General features: G+C 35.8%; 2 protein-coding genes and 1 long non-coding RNA gene across 3 annotated transcripts; 1 reads left to right on the forward strand and 2 right to left on the reverse strand.

The window, feature by feature from the left end:
• Positions 1-635: 635 nt before the first annotated feature.
• LOC110673703 (uncharacterized mitochondrial protein AtMg00810-like) lies at positions 636-2,306 on the reverse strand. The gene is made up of 2 exons (XM_058140574.1): positions 1,703-2,306; positions 636-1,306 (listed from the first exon to the last, which is right to left on the reverse strand). The coding sequence occupies exons 1-2, from the start codon at positions 2,304-2,306 to the stop codon at positions 636-638; spliced, it is 1,275 nt and encodes a 424-aa protein (XP_057996557.1).
• An 8,929-nt stretch (positions 2,307-11,235) lies between these two features.
• LOC110649023 (phenylcoumaran benzylic ether reductase Betv6-like) lies at positions 11,236-14,395 on the forward strand. Its single transcript, XM_058140351.1, has 5 exons — positions 11,236-12,252; positions 12,328-12,458; positions 12,683-12,920; positions 13,018-13,221; positions 13,892-14,395. Exons 1-5 carry the CDS (start codon positions 12,063-12,065, stop codon positions 14,056-14,058), a joined length of 930 nt encoding a protein of 309 aa, XP_057996334.1. The 5' UTR covers positions 11,236-12,062; the 3' UTR covers positions 14,059-14,395.
• LOC131175803 (uncharacterized) lies at positions 12,773-15,172 on the reverse strand. The gene is made up of 3 exons (XR_009145988.1): positions 14,779-15,172; positions 13,053-13,145; positions 12,773-12,898 (listed from the first exon to the last, which is right to left on the reverse strand). It is a non-coding gene; the product is annotated as an uncharacterized LOC131175803 (long non-coding RNA).
• Positions 15,173-15,844: the final 672 nt, after the last annotated feature.

Raw genomic sequence — 15,844 nt, forward strand, 5'->3', positions numbered from 1 at the left:
TTTGTTCAAACTACTCTCGTGGGTGTAACCAGTTCTGTTCTTTTTTCCCTTTATCTAATTAGATGAGACGACACAACGGATGGCAAATGACCTTCTGATAAACTCAACATGAGAAAACCTGGCAAGTCATTGTTGGACTCTCAAGTATACCCAGAAGTACTCGATGTTTTGATTCATATATTTTCCTGTTAATTATTGGGCAATTTTATTGTATTTATCTTCAGTTTTGAGAAAAGAAAGAATTTTGTATTTCTGAATCTATGTATTACAAGATTTATAGAGTTCTATATATACAAGTATAATTGAGCTAAGAAAAGAAAGAAGGTTGGTAGCAAAAATAAAGCCTAGATTAAAGCCTAAATCAAGGTCCGTAATATTGGGTTAATGACATAATATTGGGTCAATGACAACTTAATACAAATATGACAGTTGAATTCTAACATGCCCCCTCAAACTCAAGTAGGCAAAGTATTTGCTAAATTGAGTTTGCAAGATAAGTTGTGAAATTGCCCAGGTGGATGAGCTTTGGTGAAGATATCTGCCGTCTGATCAGCAGAAGGAACCGAAATGAGACAAAGCTTGCCACTCACGAGGTGATGACGAACAAAATGACAATCAATCTCAATGTGTTTAGTTCATTCATGAAAAACATCATTGTGGGCAATTTGGATGGCACTTTGATTGTCACAATAGATGTTTGTTGTAGCATGGGATGACACTTTGATTGCCAATTTGGCTGACAATTTGGATGGCCTAGGTGGATGAGCTTTGGTGAAGATATCTGCCTTCTGATCAGCAGAAGGAACCGAAATGAGACAAAGCTTACCACTCACAAGGTGATGACGAACAAAATGACAATCAATCTCAATGTGTTTAGTTCGTTCATGAAAAACATCATTGTGGGCAATTTGGATGGCACTTTTATTGTCACAATAGATGTTTGTTGTAGCATTAGATTGAGAGACACCCATATTCTGTAATAACCATCTTAACCAGAGAAGTTCAGAAGTAGTGTCAGTTAGTACCCTGTACTCTACTTCCGTACTAGATTGAGAAACTATTGTTTGCTTCTTACTACACCAAGATATAAGCGAATCTCCTAGAAAGAAACAATAGCTAGTTGTAGATCTTCTATCGGTAGGATCTCCAGCCCAGTCAGCATCAGAATATGCTTTTAGTTCAAGTGATGATTGAGCAGAAAAATGAAGACCATGGAACAATGTACCTTTGATGTATCGAAGGATACGAAGAACAATAGTAAAGTGAGAAGTGCAAGGAGCAGCCATGAATTGGCTAACAATATAAACTGTGTAACACCCTAGGCAAATCCCACATCGACAAAACACGAGAGAAATATTGAGTTTATAAGTTGACAGTTCGTAACCCCCTATTGACGTGTTTTAAAACCGTGAGGGCTTCGGCCCAGAGCCGACAATATCACTAGTGGGCTGGGCTGTTACATTTGTGGTATCAGAGCTGCTCCGCGTGCAACCTTGAATGATGGTGGGGCAAACCTCAGCGAGGACGCTGAGTCCCATAAGGGGGGTGGATTGTAACACCCTAGGCAAATCCCACATAGACAAAACACGGGAGAAATGCTGAGTTTATAAGTTGACAGTTCGTAACCCCCTATTGACGCGTTTTAAAACCGTGAGGGCTTCAGCCCAGAGCGGACAATATCACTAGTGGGCCGGGCCGTTACAAACTGCATATGCTATGTCTGGTCGAGTGGCAGTGAGATAAATAAGACTCCCAACCAACTGCCTGTAGAGTGTTGGATCCTTCAAAATTGTTCCATCCGTAGGAGAAAGTTTCACATTTGTCTCAAGAGGAGTATTAGCAGTTTTATTATCTGTCAAACCTGCTCGACATAGAAGATCAATGGCATATTTAGCCTGAGACAAATAATAGCCTTTGCTGTCATAAGAGACTTCTAACCCAAGAAAATAACTCAAACGACCAAGGTCTTTCATTTCAAACTGAGTATAAAGAAAATTTTGCACCTCTTTAACACCCTGCAAATCATCACCTGTGATAATCATATCATCCACATATAATAACAAAAGTGTATATCCCTTATAAGTCTTGCGAATAAAAATAGCACTATCAAAAGAGCTAGAAGAGAAACCCAATTTGCTGATTGTAGAGCTGAGTTTTGCAAACCATGCTCTAAAGGCTTGTTTAAGTCCATATAAAGCCTTTTGAAGATGGCAAACTTTCCCAGGTGGATGATCATAACTAGGTGGAGGTTGCATGTAAACTTCCTCAGAAAGATCCCCATTGAGAAAGGCATTTTTCATGTCCATCTGAAAGAGTGTCCATTTATGCACAGCTGCAATAGCGATGAGGCTATGAATAGATGTGAGACGAGCTACCGGAGCAAAAGTCTCTTCGTAGTCAATACCATACTCCTAAGTAAAGCCTTTTGTTACTAATAGTGCTTTGTAACGTTCTACTAAACCATGTACTCGGGTTTTGATTTTATAAATCCATTTGCATCCTATAGCAATTTTACCAGGCGTTAAATCAACCAAGTTCCAAGTGGAAGTCTTTATTAAGGCCTGCAATTCTTCTTGCATTGCTTGTTGCCAAAGAGGATTAGTATTGACTTCCTTATAAGAAGAAGGTTCATGCAAAGAAACTATTATGGAAAGTCAATCACTATATTATTTCTCTGTATATTCTGTATTTTGTATTCCTATTTAGAATTTTTTATGTAGGATTTCTTTCTAATTAGTATAACACAATTATAGGAATCAATTGTGTATATATATATATATATATATATATATATCCATGTACAGATTAATTGAAATTAAGGAGAATCATCTCTTTCTACATGGTATTAGAGCAGGTCATCTATCTAGGGTGACTATTTGTTCTCACCACCCAGCTCAGAAGAGACCTTGGCCGCCGACTGGCCATTTCGACTATGATCAACATCGCTAGCGTCGCCTCAACCCCCTCATTCCACCACTGTGTGCTATTGTCTGATCCAGTACACCATTGAAGGACTTCTGAGGTTTGGCTCTCAGATCCTATTTCGATATTTGCTTGATTTGTGATTTTGGGTTATTTTGCTATTGTAAGCACTTTGCATTAGCATTTCGATTAGTTTTCTTTGTCTCAACAAATGGTAGACAATAAGAATGTTATTTCTGATGTGATTCCGGTGATGACTAAGATCACGAAATACAAACTTAATGGTTCAAATTAACTGAAGTGGAGTAAGACTGTTAGGGTCTATTTGCGTAGCATTGATAAGGATGATCTCCTTACTAAAGATCCACCTACTGATGATACACAACAAACTTGGCTAAGGGAGGATGCTCGGTTGTTTTTGCAGCTTTAGAACTCGACTCATAGTGAGGTGATTAGTTTAATTAATCACTATGAATTTGTCAAGGAATTGATGGATTACTTAGATTTTCTGTATTCTGGTAAAGGGAATATCTCCCGTATTTATGATGTTTGTAAGGCATTCTACCGTGCTGAGAAAGAGGATAAGTCTCTCACGGCTTATTTTATGGATTTTAAACAGGTATATGAGGAACTTAATGTATTGTTGCCTTTTAGTCCTGATGTGAAAGTTCAGCAGGCCCAACGGGAGCAACTGGCTATTATGAGTTTTCTTGCAGGCCTTTCTTCAGAGTATGAGACTGCTAAATCTCAGATTCTTTCCAGTTCTGAGATTTCCTATTTGCATGAAACGTTCACACGGGTCCTTCGTATAAAGAGTACCCAATCTTCACAGCCTACCAGTATTGCTCTTTTTAGCAGTAATCCAAATGGACAACAGGGTAATAGAAGAGAAAGTAGAGAAGGAATTACAGGCAACAGAAGTAATCAGCGTAATGGAGAGGCTAATTCTAATCAGGACTCAAGAGGAGTCATTTGTTATTATTGCTATAAGCCTGACCATGCAAAATATAATTGTCCGCAACTTTAGAGAAAAATCAACGATCACAGATGGCAAATATGGCAGCAGAAGATTCTACAGTATCTTCCTCTAAGAAAACTATTTTGGTATCTGCAGAGGATTTTGCACAGTTTTTCCAGTATCAGACATCTCTAAAGCCTACCAGTTCCCCTGTCACTAGGGGTGTATAAACGGTCGGTTCGGTTTTGAACCAAACCAAACCGATAAAATCAAAAATCGAAAATAAAAAATTTTAAAAACTGAATCAAACCGATTAATAAGAGAAAATCGAACCGAATCAAACCGATATTATTGGTTCAGTTTGATTTTAGACCGATCAAATCAAAATTTATAAAATTTTATATTTTTAACATTAAATCTAAATAATAAAACATAAAAACAAAAAAAAATAGAAATCAAAACTCAAAAATCTTAAGGTTCGGTTTGGTTTTCTTTGATTTCAGTTCGGTTCGATTCAATTTGGTTCGATTTTCTTTGATTTCCTATATATATTAATAATTTCGGTTCGGTTCAGTTTTTATTTTTATTTTTTATGAGAACCGAACTGAACTGATTAATTGAAATTATTAAAATTATAAACTGAACTGAACCGATTAAATTTTAAAACCAAACCGATTGAATCGAATTGAATCGGTTCGGTTCGATTTTTCAGTTTAAACTGAAAACTGCTCTCTCCTACCTATCACTGCGATCGCTGAGTCAGATAAATCCACTACATGCCTTGTATCTTCCTTATCCAAATGGGTTATTGATTCTGGTGCGACAGATCACATGACAGGTAATTCTAGTCTTCTATCTGCTTTTCAGTCTAATCTCACTTCCTTTACTGTTATTTTAGCTGATAGTTCTATTTCTTGTGTCATGAGTTTTGGAACTACGAATACGACTTCGTCAATTTCTTTATCATCTATTTTGTGTCTACCAAAATTCTCTTTTAATCTACTTTCTGTTAGTAAACTTACTCGTACATTAAATTGTTCTGTTTCTTTTTTTCCTGACCAGTGTTTGTTTCAGGATCTTACGACGAAATAGATTATTGGTAGAGGACGTGAGTCAGAAGGTCTCTACATTCTGAAAAATCATGTACCACGGTCGCTTGTTTGCTTCAGTATCTTAACACCTCTTGAAGCTCATTGTAGATTGAGCCATCATTCTTTGTCTACCATGAAGAAGCTGTGTCCTCAATTTCAGTCTTTATCAGTACTAGAATGTGAGTCGTGTCAATTTGTAAAACATCATCGTTTGCCTTCTGTGTCTAGAGTCAATAAACGGGCTTCATCCCCTTTTGAGTTAGTTCATTCTGATGTTTGGGGTCCTTGTTCTGTTACTTCTAAAACTGGATTTCGTTATTTTGTTACTTTTATTGATGATTACTCTCATTTTACCTGATTATATTTAATGAAGAATCGTTCTGAGTTATTTTCTATCTTTTTTGCCTTTTGTAATGAAATCAAAACTCAATTTAATATTTCTGTGCGCATATTAAGAAGTGACAATGCCAAAGAATATTTTTCAGCACAATTTCAGTCTTATATGATACAAAATGGCATTCTTTATCAGTCTTTCTGTGTGGATACCCCATCACAAAATGGCGTGGCCGAAAGAAAAAATTGGCATCTTCTTGAGGTAACTTGTGCTCTTCTTTTTCAGATGAAAGTTCCTCAACACTTTTGGGCGGATGTAGTTTCCATGGCATGTTTTTTGATCAATCGTATGCCGTCTTCTATCCTTAATGGGGATATTCCTTATATTGCTTTATTTCCTACAAAATCTTTATTCCCGGTTGAATCCCATATTTTTTGTTGTACCTATTTTGTGCGTGATGTTTGTTCACAGGTTACTAAATTGGATCCAAAGTCTCTTAAATATGTCTTCTTTGGGTACTCCTGGCTCCAAAAAGGATACCGCTGTTTCTCTCCTACTCTTAATTGTTATCTTGTTTCTGTAGATGTCACATTTTTTTAGTCCACTCTATTTTTTTTCTCAATCATCTGTGTATGAGAGTTAGGGGGAGGACGATGATCTCTTAATATATACTGTCCAACCAATGTCTAATCCTCTCCCACAGCCTGTTCCTTCTGTCTCTAGACCTACTCGATCTCCCGTTGTTCATGTTTATTCCAGGAGATTGGAGATTCCTGACTCAGATCCTCCACCAGCTACTTCATTGGGAGATCCTGTACCTCACACTGATCATGATTCTGATCTAGACTTACCCATTGCTCTTCGTAAAGGTAAACGTTCATGTACTTACCCTATTTGTTCTTTTGTTTCTTATAATCAATTGTCTTTTTATTCTCGGTGTTTTGTTACTTCTTTAGACTCTGTTCCTATCCCTAATACTGTTGGTGAGGCACTGTCTCATCCTAGCTCATGTGCTGCTGTGAAAGAGGAAATGGAGGCTTTAGATGCTAATGGTACATGGGAACTGTTGCCTTTGCCCACTGGTAAGAAAGCTATTGGTTGTAAATAGGTATTTATAGTAAAGGTAAATCCTGATAGTTCTGTGGCTAAGTTAAAAGCACGCCTTGTAGCAAAAGAATATGCTCAGACATATGGGGTTGATTACTCTGACACTTTTTCTCCTGTAGCTAAACTTACTTCTGTTCGCTTGTTTATCTCTTTAGCAGCTACATATGATTGGCCCCTGCACCAATTGGATATCAAGAATGTATTCCTTCATGGTGATCTTCAGGAGGAGGTGTATATGGAGCAATCACCTGGATTTGTTGCTCAGAGAGAGTTGGGTAAAGTTTGTAGGCTTCGGATGTCTCTTTATGGGTTGAAACAAAGTCCTAGGGCTTGATTTAGGAGATTCAGTGAAGCAGTACAGGAATTTGGTATGCAAAAGAGTAAGTGTGATCACTCAGTATTTTATAGGCAATCTGAAGCTGGTCTAATTCTCCTGGTAGTCTATGTGGATGACATTGTCATCACTGGGAGTGACTTTGCAGGTATTTCATCTCTTAAAACCTTCCTGCAAACTCAGTTTCAGACCAAAGACTTGGGATTATTAAAGTATTTCTTGGGTATTGAAGTTATGAGAAGTAAGAAGGATATTTTCTTATCTCAAAGAAAATATGTCCTCGATCTATTGACAGAGATAGGAAAATTAGGTGCTAAGCCTTATAGTACACTAATGACTCCAAATTTGCAACTGTTAGCAGGGGATAGTGAGTTATTTGAAGATTTAGAGAGATACAGGAGATTGGTAGGAAAATTGAACTACCTTACGGTCACTCATCCTGACATTGCTTATGCCGTTAGTGTGGTAAGTCAGTTTATGTCTTCTCCAACTGTTGCTCATTAGGAAGCCTTGGGACAAATCTTGTATTATTTGAAGGGTGCTCCAGGAAGAGGTTTGTTATATGGTAATCATGGGTATTTGAATGTTGAATGTTTTTCAGATGCCGACTGGGCTGGATCTAAGGTTGACTGGAGGTCAACTATTGGATATTGCATTTTTGTTGGAGGAAATTTGGTGTCTTGGAGAAGCAAGAAGTAGAGTGTAGTTTCTCGATCTAGTGCTGAATCCGAATACAGAGCAATGTCACAATTAGTATGTAAGGTAATGTGGATACTTCAATTACTAGATGAGATAAGTTTTAAGACCTCTCTGCCTACGAAATTGTGGTGTGATAATCAAGCTGTTCTCCATATTGCTTCTAATCTAGTGTTTCATGAGTGGATCAAACATATTGAGATTGATTGTCACTTTGTTTGTGAAAAGATTCAACAACAAATCATCTCAACAGGACACATCAAAACTGGAGGGCAATTAGGAGATATTTTCACAAAAGCTCTGCATGGAGCTAGGATTGACTACATTTGTAACAAGTTGGGTATGATTAACATCTATGCTCCAACTTGAGGGGGAGTGTTATGGAAAGTCAATCACTATATTATTTCTCTGTATATTCTGTATTCTGTATTCCTATTCAGAATTTCTTATTTAGGATTTCTTCATAATTAGTAGAATACAATTATAAGAATCAATTGTGTATATATATATATATATATATATATATATATATATCCATGTACAGATTAGTTGAAATTAAGGAGAATCATCTTTTTCTATAGAAACTATAACAGAATAGCAGTGATAATCATGAAGATAAGATGGTGGACGACGTACTCTAGAAGGTACAATATCAGAAGGAGTAGAAACAGTGGGTGGGGAGACAGAATTCACAGATGTACTAGATCTCTCAGACATCACCATAGGTTGATCATCTGTTTGTCCTGCATTAAAGATGTTAGGAGAAGGAGTTGCATTGTCATTGAGAGGAGAAGATGTATCAGGAAATAACTCCACAGACAAATTAGTGAAGAAAGGGGAACTATTGTCTGGACACTGAAACTCAGACAATGTGGAAAACATTTTATATTCCCAAAAGGTAACATGACGAGAGATACGAAGACGTTTAGAAATAGGATCCCAACATCGATAACCTTTATACTCAATGCCATAACCCAAAAAACAACATAACCGTGCATGAGGTTCTAATTTTGAACATTCATGTGGTTGAAGAAAAACAAAGCAAGCACACCCAAAAACACGAAGAAGACTGTAATTAGGAGAGATACCATACAAACGTTCATAAGGTGTTTGATTACCAATTATTGCAGAAGGAACGCGATTAATGATGTAGACAGCTGTAAGAGCAGCTTCTCCCCAAAACCGTTCAGGATAAGAGGAAGAAATTAAAAGGGTACGTACAGTGTCAAGAATGTGTTTGTGTTTTCGTTCTGCATGACCATTTTGTTGAGAGGTACCTAGACAAAATCGATGAACAGTAGTGCCATGTTGAGAGAGAAGATTGAGAAAGCCAGTATCTTTATATTCCATGGCATTATCTGTTCGAAGAGTTTTAATGGTACAAGAGAATTGAGTTTGAACATAAGCAGTAAAATTAGAATAAATTTGAGACAATTGAAAATGATTTTTCATAAAGTAAATCCAAGTAAATCTAGAGTAATCATCCACAAATATCACAAAATAAGTGGCACCACCTATGGTGGCAACTAGAGATGGACCCCAGATATCAGTATGCACAAGATCAAAGATTGAAGAGGAAATAGAATCACTATTATTAAAGGGTAAAGCATGATGCTTACCAAGTTCACATGAAGAGGAATCAAAATTCTCATACTTAATATTTCCTAAAAGACCACTAGAACATAAAGATTTTAGTCTAGAAGGAAAAACATGCCCAAGTCATGAATGCCAAGTAGAAGAAGACACGGAGGTAGCACATTGAGATAAAGAGATAAGTATAGATGTGGTTTGTGAAGGAAGGTGAATATATGACAATTCAAACAAACGATCAACTTTACGGCCGGTCCCAAGGATCTGTCCTATCTGTGGATCTTGCACATAACAACCATGACAAGAAAAATGTAAATCAAGACCAAGATCACATAATTGTCCAATAGAAATAAGATTGAGTGAAAGTTTAGGAACAAGAAAGGTATTAGGTAAGGACAAAGTTGATGTAGAAATATTTCCAACATGACTAACAAACAAGCATGAGTTATCGGCAGTATGAATAACAGAAGAATGAGATATGGAATTTTTGGTTTTGAAAAGATGTGAGTCAGCTGTCTTATGGTTATAATAAGCAGAGTCAAAGAACCAAGAAGAATATGTACCTGGGGTGATTGATAATGCAGAAGAGGTGGAAACTCCAGTGATGGAATGGGCTAAAGCTTGTTTTAAAGTATCAATATTTATCTAGTTAAGAAGCTCATCTAAGGTAGATGTGTCACTAGAAGACCAACTTTCAGTGGCAGCAGCAGTAGTATGGGTAGGAGCCTTACCAGACTTAAATTTGGATTCATTATTTCGTCTAATTCCCTGCTTGGATTGCAACCTGAAGCAATTAGAAATGTGATGTCCTGGTTTGTGACAATACCTGCAAGTCACTTTATTTTGCGATTGAGAAGATGCTGGAGTGGCTAACATGTGTCAGTAGTGATGATAGACTGTTGAGATTTCAAGGTAGCAAGACGAGCTTCTTTAGATAATAATTCTGTAACCACAATCTCAAGTTTGGGAAAATGATCCCTATGTAACAGAGAGGATCTGACTGACTCAAATTCATAATTTAAAGCCAAGGTAAATTGATAAACCCGAAATTCATCTCTTTCTTTAGCATAAAGTTCAGCATCACGAATGTCATGCCATAGTGGTTTCGATAATGACAATTGGTCCCATAAAGCAGTCATTTTAGACAAAAAATCATTAATGGACTGACCTGGTTTTTGATGCATGCAATTGAGAGTACCATAAATTTGCAATCGATGAATAGCATTCGAAGTGGAGTATCACTTGATTAACAAGTCCCAAACTTCTTTGGCAGTATCAAATCGGCCAAATTGGAGTTTGATGGATGGAGCACAGGTGTTGAGTAGCCAAGTAAGAATTTGATAATTCTTACAATCACATTCCTCAAGACGTTCAACATATTTGGATTCATTTTCATCTGTGATCTTAGTGGGTTTAGTGACATTATCGGTGACATAACGCCATAATTTTCTGCCTTTGAGAAAGCTAGACATTTCTTAGGACCAAAGGACGTAATTGGATCCATTTAAAATGATGCCAATAGGCTGTGATACATCGAACTTCTCCATTAAAAAAAATTGTCTACACACAGAAATTGTGATAGACCAAACAAAATGAGAAAAGACCAAAGTGAAATGAGTGCTGTGAATAAAGACTATTGAATCAGGGATGGAATAACAAGACAAAAATCCATCAAGTCAAACAGCTCTGATACCATGAGAAAAGATAGAATTTTGTATTTCTGAATCTATATATTACAAAATTTACAAGGTTCTATATATACAAGTATAATTGAGCTAAGAAAAGAAAGAAGGTTGGTAGTAAAAATAAAGCCTAGATTAAAGCCTAACCTAAATCAAGGTCTGTAATATTGGGTCAATGACAGAATATTGGGTCAATGACAGCTTAATACAAATATGACAGTTGTATTCTAACAAGTGTATCACTTTGACTGATTGCTTTTTCTTTCCAAGTTATGCGAAAATCAGAATCAGAAATATTGAAGTTGGCAGGCAGCAGGCTGAAAGCATCTGGGTTGAATTGCCGATTTGTGCTCTCCACTAGATGGAAATTGTCATGGTATATGGAATTTAATCCTATAGATAATATAAATGAAGATGTGGGAAGCTCCAACATCTCTTACGATGATGGTCGGTGCCTAGATCAGCTATTGTAGAAAGGAAAACCATGGAAAAAAAAAAAAAGCTATAATGTGAATTCTCGTTGCAAAATTGACTTCTTATGTTTTCTAAATTAATTATGTACTAGTCCTTTCAGGATATGACTGTTGATTTTTTTTTTTTGAAAGCAAATATCATCGCTGAAAAGCCTAACAACAGGCATCTGCATACAAGGGGATGATGGCCATTGATGGTGTCTAGCCAAAGATTTCTCTTGATTCCTCTCCCTCTAAACTTATGTCCTGTAATCCTCTGTGTTTGCCCTCAGATTATGGATGCATGGCTCTGTGCTTGCTCATGCTTTGATGTTTTACCAGCAGTTTAACTTTAACTTCACTAGTAAAGTGCTTGATTAGTTAAAGATTTCTCTGTGGAAAATTGGTGAATTCATCAAGTGCACCCTTTAGTATATCAATCAAGGAGTTTATCTCGTAGTGATGTCAGCTGCAGCTGGGCAAAAATTCTAACTTGCTCGAGCAAACCATCGACTCCAATTACTTTTTTGTTTTTCATTATTTTTCCCTCATAATTGAAAGAATGCCTTCTTTTTCAAATATTTCTTGAGACTTTGTCAGAGCATGTTAGCAGACAGCTTTCATGAAACCTCTAACTTGAGTTTGTGATATCCCTGATATCACTATCAAATTCTTGTTAGAAGTTTTTGTGATGTCACTAGGGCTACAGTTGCATTTTCGCTTTCAAATGTAGTGTTAATCATGTATATCCTTGGACAGGTGGTGCCTGGTGATGTTTGCTTATACTAAATTTTATTAGTTTATTACCAAAACATAGAATTTCTTCACTCCGTTTCTTTATTTAATCCAACTGCGAACAGAGACCATATTTGTATCTTCCAATTGAGAAAATTTCCATGGCTGAAAAAAGCAAGATTTTGGTGATTGGAGGGACTGGATATATAGGAAAATTCATAGTAGAGGCAAGTGCCAAATTGGGTCACCCCACTTTTGCATTTGTAAGAGAAAGCACGGTTTCATCAAATCCTGAAAAGTCCAAACTCATTGAGAGTTTCAAGAGCTCTGGAGTAACGTTGATCTATGCATGTTCCTGAAACTAACTAATTTTCTTCTAATTATGTTCTTAATTAGCATCATTAATTTGTGAACTTTGATAGGGAGATATCCATGATCATGAGAGCCTGGTGAAGGCGATCACGCAAGTGGATGTTGTGATCTCCACAGTGGCTGCTTTGCAGGTGCCTGATCAAGTCAAGATTATTGCTGCAATTAAAGAAGCTGGAAATGTCAAGGTTTTCCATTCGTGAATTATCCTAACCCCATTTGCTATAATATCTTTGTATTTTTTCTTCTGACCCAGTTTGGATTACCAGGGCTTTTTTTTAATTATTTATTATTATTATTATTATTAATTTTTTTTATTGAACCTATGATTTTTGGTTCCATGAAATTATTCTTGAGAAACTTTTTCTATATATACACTTGGATTTCTGACAAATGTTGGGGGTGGATTTAGAGATTCGTTCCATCAGAATTTGGCACAGACGTTGATAGAACCCATGCAGTGGAACCTGCTGCAAGCATTTTCGGGCTCAAGGCTAAGATCCGGAGAGCCACTGAGGCTGAGGAGATCCCCTACACTTACATTGTGTCCAATGGCTTCGCTGGATACTTCTTGCCTACTTTGGGACAGCCAAATGCTCAAGTTCCTCCTAGAGACAAGGTTGTCATCCTGGGAGATGGAAATCCCAAAGGTGATATATTTCAACGCAGAAATTCGATCCTCAAATCTTATAAATATTTTGCCTAATCATCATAGAAATAGAATCTTACAATTTCTATCTGTTTCAGCAATTTTCGTCGCAGAGGAAGATATAGCAACTTACACTATAAAGGCAGTGGATGACCCAAGAACCTTGAACAAGATCTTGTATATGAGACCCCCAGCTAATATTTTATCCTTCAATGAGATCGTTGCCCTATGGGAGAAGAAGATTGTCAAGACCCGGGAAAAGATCTATGTTCCAGAAGCCCAACTGCTCAAGAACATTGGAGGTAAAAGAACAAGAAAAGAGAAAACAAAAAGATTATCTATATTCATTATATGTATATGGTACAATATTTGATTGATAAGATTAAGGTTAAGGCTATATTCATTATATGTATATAGTTCAATATTTGATTAATGAGATTAAGGTTAAGGATATCGACAAGGGATAAATTTTAACAATTGTCCTTAAACTTATCTAGTTGTAACATTACAGTCCCTCAACTCTTAAAATATAACATAAAATCTCATAAACTTTCAAATTTTGCACAGTAAAATCCTTCTAATCTCCAATTATCAATTTTTCAATTAGACGCTGACCTGGACAGTTCCAGCATGAAATTTCTCTTTTCTCTCATAAGCCATGTGTAAATTGAATCCTTTTTCTCTCTATAGACATAATAATTTTTCATGTATAAAAAAAATAATTTTAGATTTTGCATAAGAGAGAAGAGAGAAATGTTGACTAAGTGTCATGCGGGAGCTATTTACATCAGTTTTTAACTGAAAAATCAGTCATTGAAAGTCAGAGAAATTTTACTGTATAAAATTTAAAAATTTAGGGAGTTTTATGTTACATTTTAAAGTTAAAAGACTGTACTATTACAACTATATAAGTTCAAGGATAATTGTTGAAATTTACAAGTAATGAATAATTGTTGTTTTGTGCTTTTGCAGAGGCTCCTCCTCCCATGAATTTAATTTTGGCCCTCTGCCACTCTGCTTTAGTGAAGGGAGATGCTACAAACTTTGAGATAGAGGCCTCTTTTGCGGTGGAGGCTTCTGAGATTTATCCTGAGGTTAAATACATTACGATTGATCAATTCCTTGATAAGTTTGCTTAAGATCACGATTATAAGATATTACCTGTCAGCCTTTATTTGTGTGGTCACTGGTCGGTGTACTCTTGTTCTTGTGATTGTGTCAAATGTATCTTTTCGGTTCGTTTGGTTGGGGTCAGGAGTTGTATTGTTAGCTTGTTACTATAAAAATAAAGGATAATTACTATTTAATTTTTAAGTATTATAATTATTCATTAGTTAGTGTCTCAATTTTAAGAATTATTTTACTTAATCTAATTTCATTAAATTAAATGATACCAATGGAGCAAAATGAAGTTAAGAAAGAAACTTCTCTCTATATTCTCTATTTTCTACTCTCTCTCTCTAATCTTTATTTTTATCTTCCCCTCTCTCTGTTCAATCCACGGCTCTCTCCTCCATTAAACACAATAAAAAAAAAGGCCTAAGATTAAAAATCAACAAGCACATTGAAGAGCACATTCAAGAAAATACAAGAAAAATTTAAGAAAGAGAGACTTTGATAAATAATATAGAGAGTAGGATCATTTAATTTAACAGAATTAAACTGTATGGATTAATTAATGTAATTCTCAAAATAAAATGACTGCTTTGTGGATAATAATAATAATAATATTAATATTGAAAGATTACATAATAATTCTTCCTAGAATATTGATAAAAAAAATTCTTCCTAGAAATAAAAATAAATAAACATCAGTAAGAAAAGAAAAGATCCACTTCAAAGTCCTGAGCAACTCTTACCTTAAAATCTACGTTTTGAGTTTCAACTTGTGTAAAAAAAGTGTGAGCTTCTCTCTTTCTAACCTTCTACAGAGAGAATTCTCCTTTTTTTTTTGGTTGTGTTTGTTGTGGGGTAATTGCCATCTTTGTTGCCTTAGAGACTTCTGTTGCCCCTACTGGGCAAGGAGGCTCCTCCTTGATCGATTCTGTGGATCTTACCTTCTCCTCACCGGGTTGGGCTGTTTTGTTTGCTTTGTCTGTTAGCTTCACAGGTATGAGGTTAAGTGAGAGGGTGTTGTATGGCAGACCTGTGCTGTATTTTCTTTGTGTTTGGGTGGCTTTGCTTTGGCCACGGTTGTTTTGTATTAAGCTGCTGTGCTTTTGTGGGCTTTGTTCTGCTCTTTGGGTTCTTGGGCTTGGTATCTTTGGAGAGACACCTCTAGTTTGCATCTGGTCTCTTAGCGGCTATAAGAGACTAGGCTTGGTCCCCGTCGAGCTCCTGAGATCTTTCCTAGTTTTTGAATGCGTTGAGACTCATGGATAACATCTATTGTGCAGTGGTGCGGCCTCTTCTACCTGTGTTGGTATAGCGAAGTCATCTCATCTTTATTTTACTGAGACAATGGAATAAATATATATTGTAATATTTTATAGATATGAAGAGTAAAATTAAAAAATAAATAAATATTCTCAATTTTTTAAAAATAATAAATGACTTTAAATAAAAAAAAATTTAAATATAATAAATAAAAATAAACAAAAATAACACAACCCATTTTTATAATGGAAATAACATATAGATTTCTGCATTCACATGGGGGGCATTATTTTATCGGGTCAACGTTGTTGGGTACTCAAAATAATTCTTTTAATCTATCATTTGCATTTGGGTGATAAATATCATTAAATTGTTCAGGCGGCTATCAATAATTATAAAATTAAGAGCTATTATTGTCTATGATAATAAAATACTTACTCTATTCCGGTATAAATTTTTTTAAGGATTTTTTTGAAAGAATTAAAGAAAAAATTAGATATTTTTTCATAAAATAATATTAATAATTAATTAAAATATTTTTATATTTAA

Source organism: Hevea brasiliensis, chromosome 18 (assembly GCF_030052815.1).
Source record: "Hevea brasiliensis isolate MT/VB/25A 57/8 chromosome 18, ASM3005281v1, whole genome shotgun sequence".
In the NCBI taxonomy this organism is placed as follows: Eukaryota; Viridiplantae; Streptophyta; class Magnoliopsida; order Malpighiales; family Euphorbiaceae; genus Hevea; species Hevea brasiliensis.

Bases quoted from the DNA above. Each gene is read 5' to 3' on its own strand.
- LOC110673703 (XM_058140574.1), bottom strand. From the start codon at position 2,306: ATGGACATGAAAAATGCCTTTCTCAATGGGGATCTTTCTGAGGAAGTT. The intron at 1,307-1,702 runs GTAACGGCCCGG...GGTGTTACACAG, and splicing joins AGACATAGCATATGCAGTTT to TTTATATTGTTAGCCAATTC.
- LOC110649023 (XM_058140351.1), top strand. From the start codon at position 12,063: ATGGCTGAAAAAAGCAAGATTTTGGTGATTGGAGGGACTGGATATATA. The intron at 12,459-12,682 runs GTTTTCCATTCG...GGGTGGATTTAG, and splicing joins AAGAAGCTGGAAATGTCAAG to AGATTCGTTCCATCAGAATT. The intron at 13,222-13,891 runs GTAAAAGAACAA...GTGCTTTTGCAG, and splicing joins ACTGCTCAAGAACATTGGAG to AGGCTCCTCCTCCCATGAAT.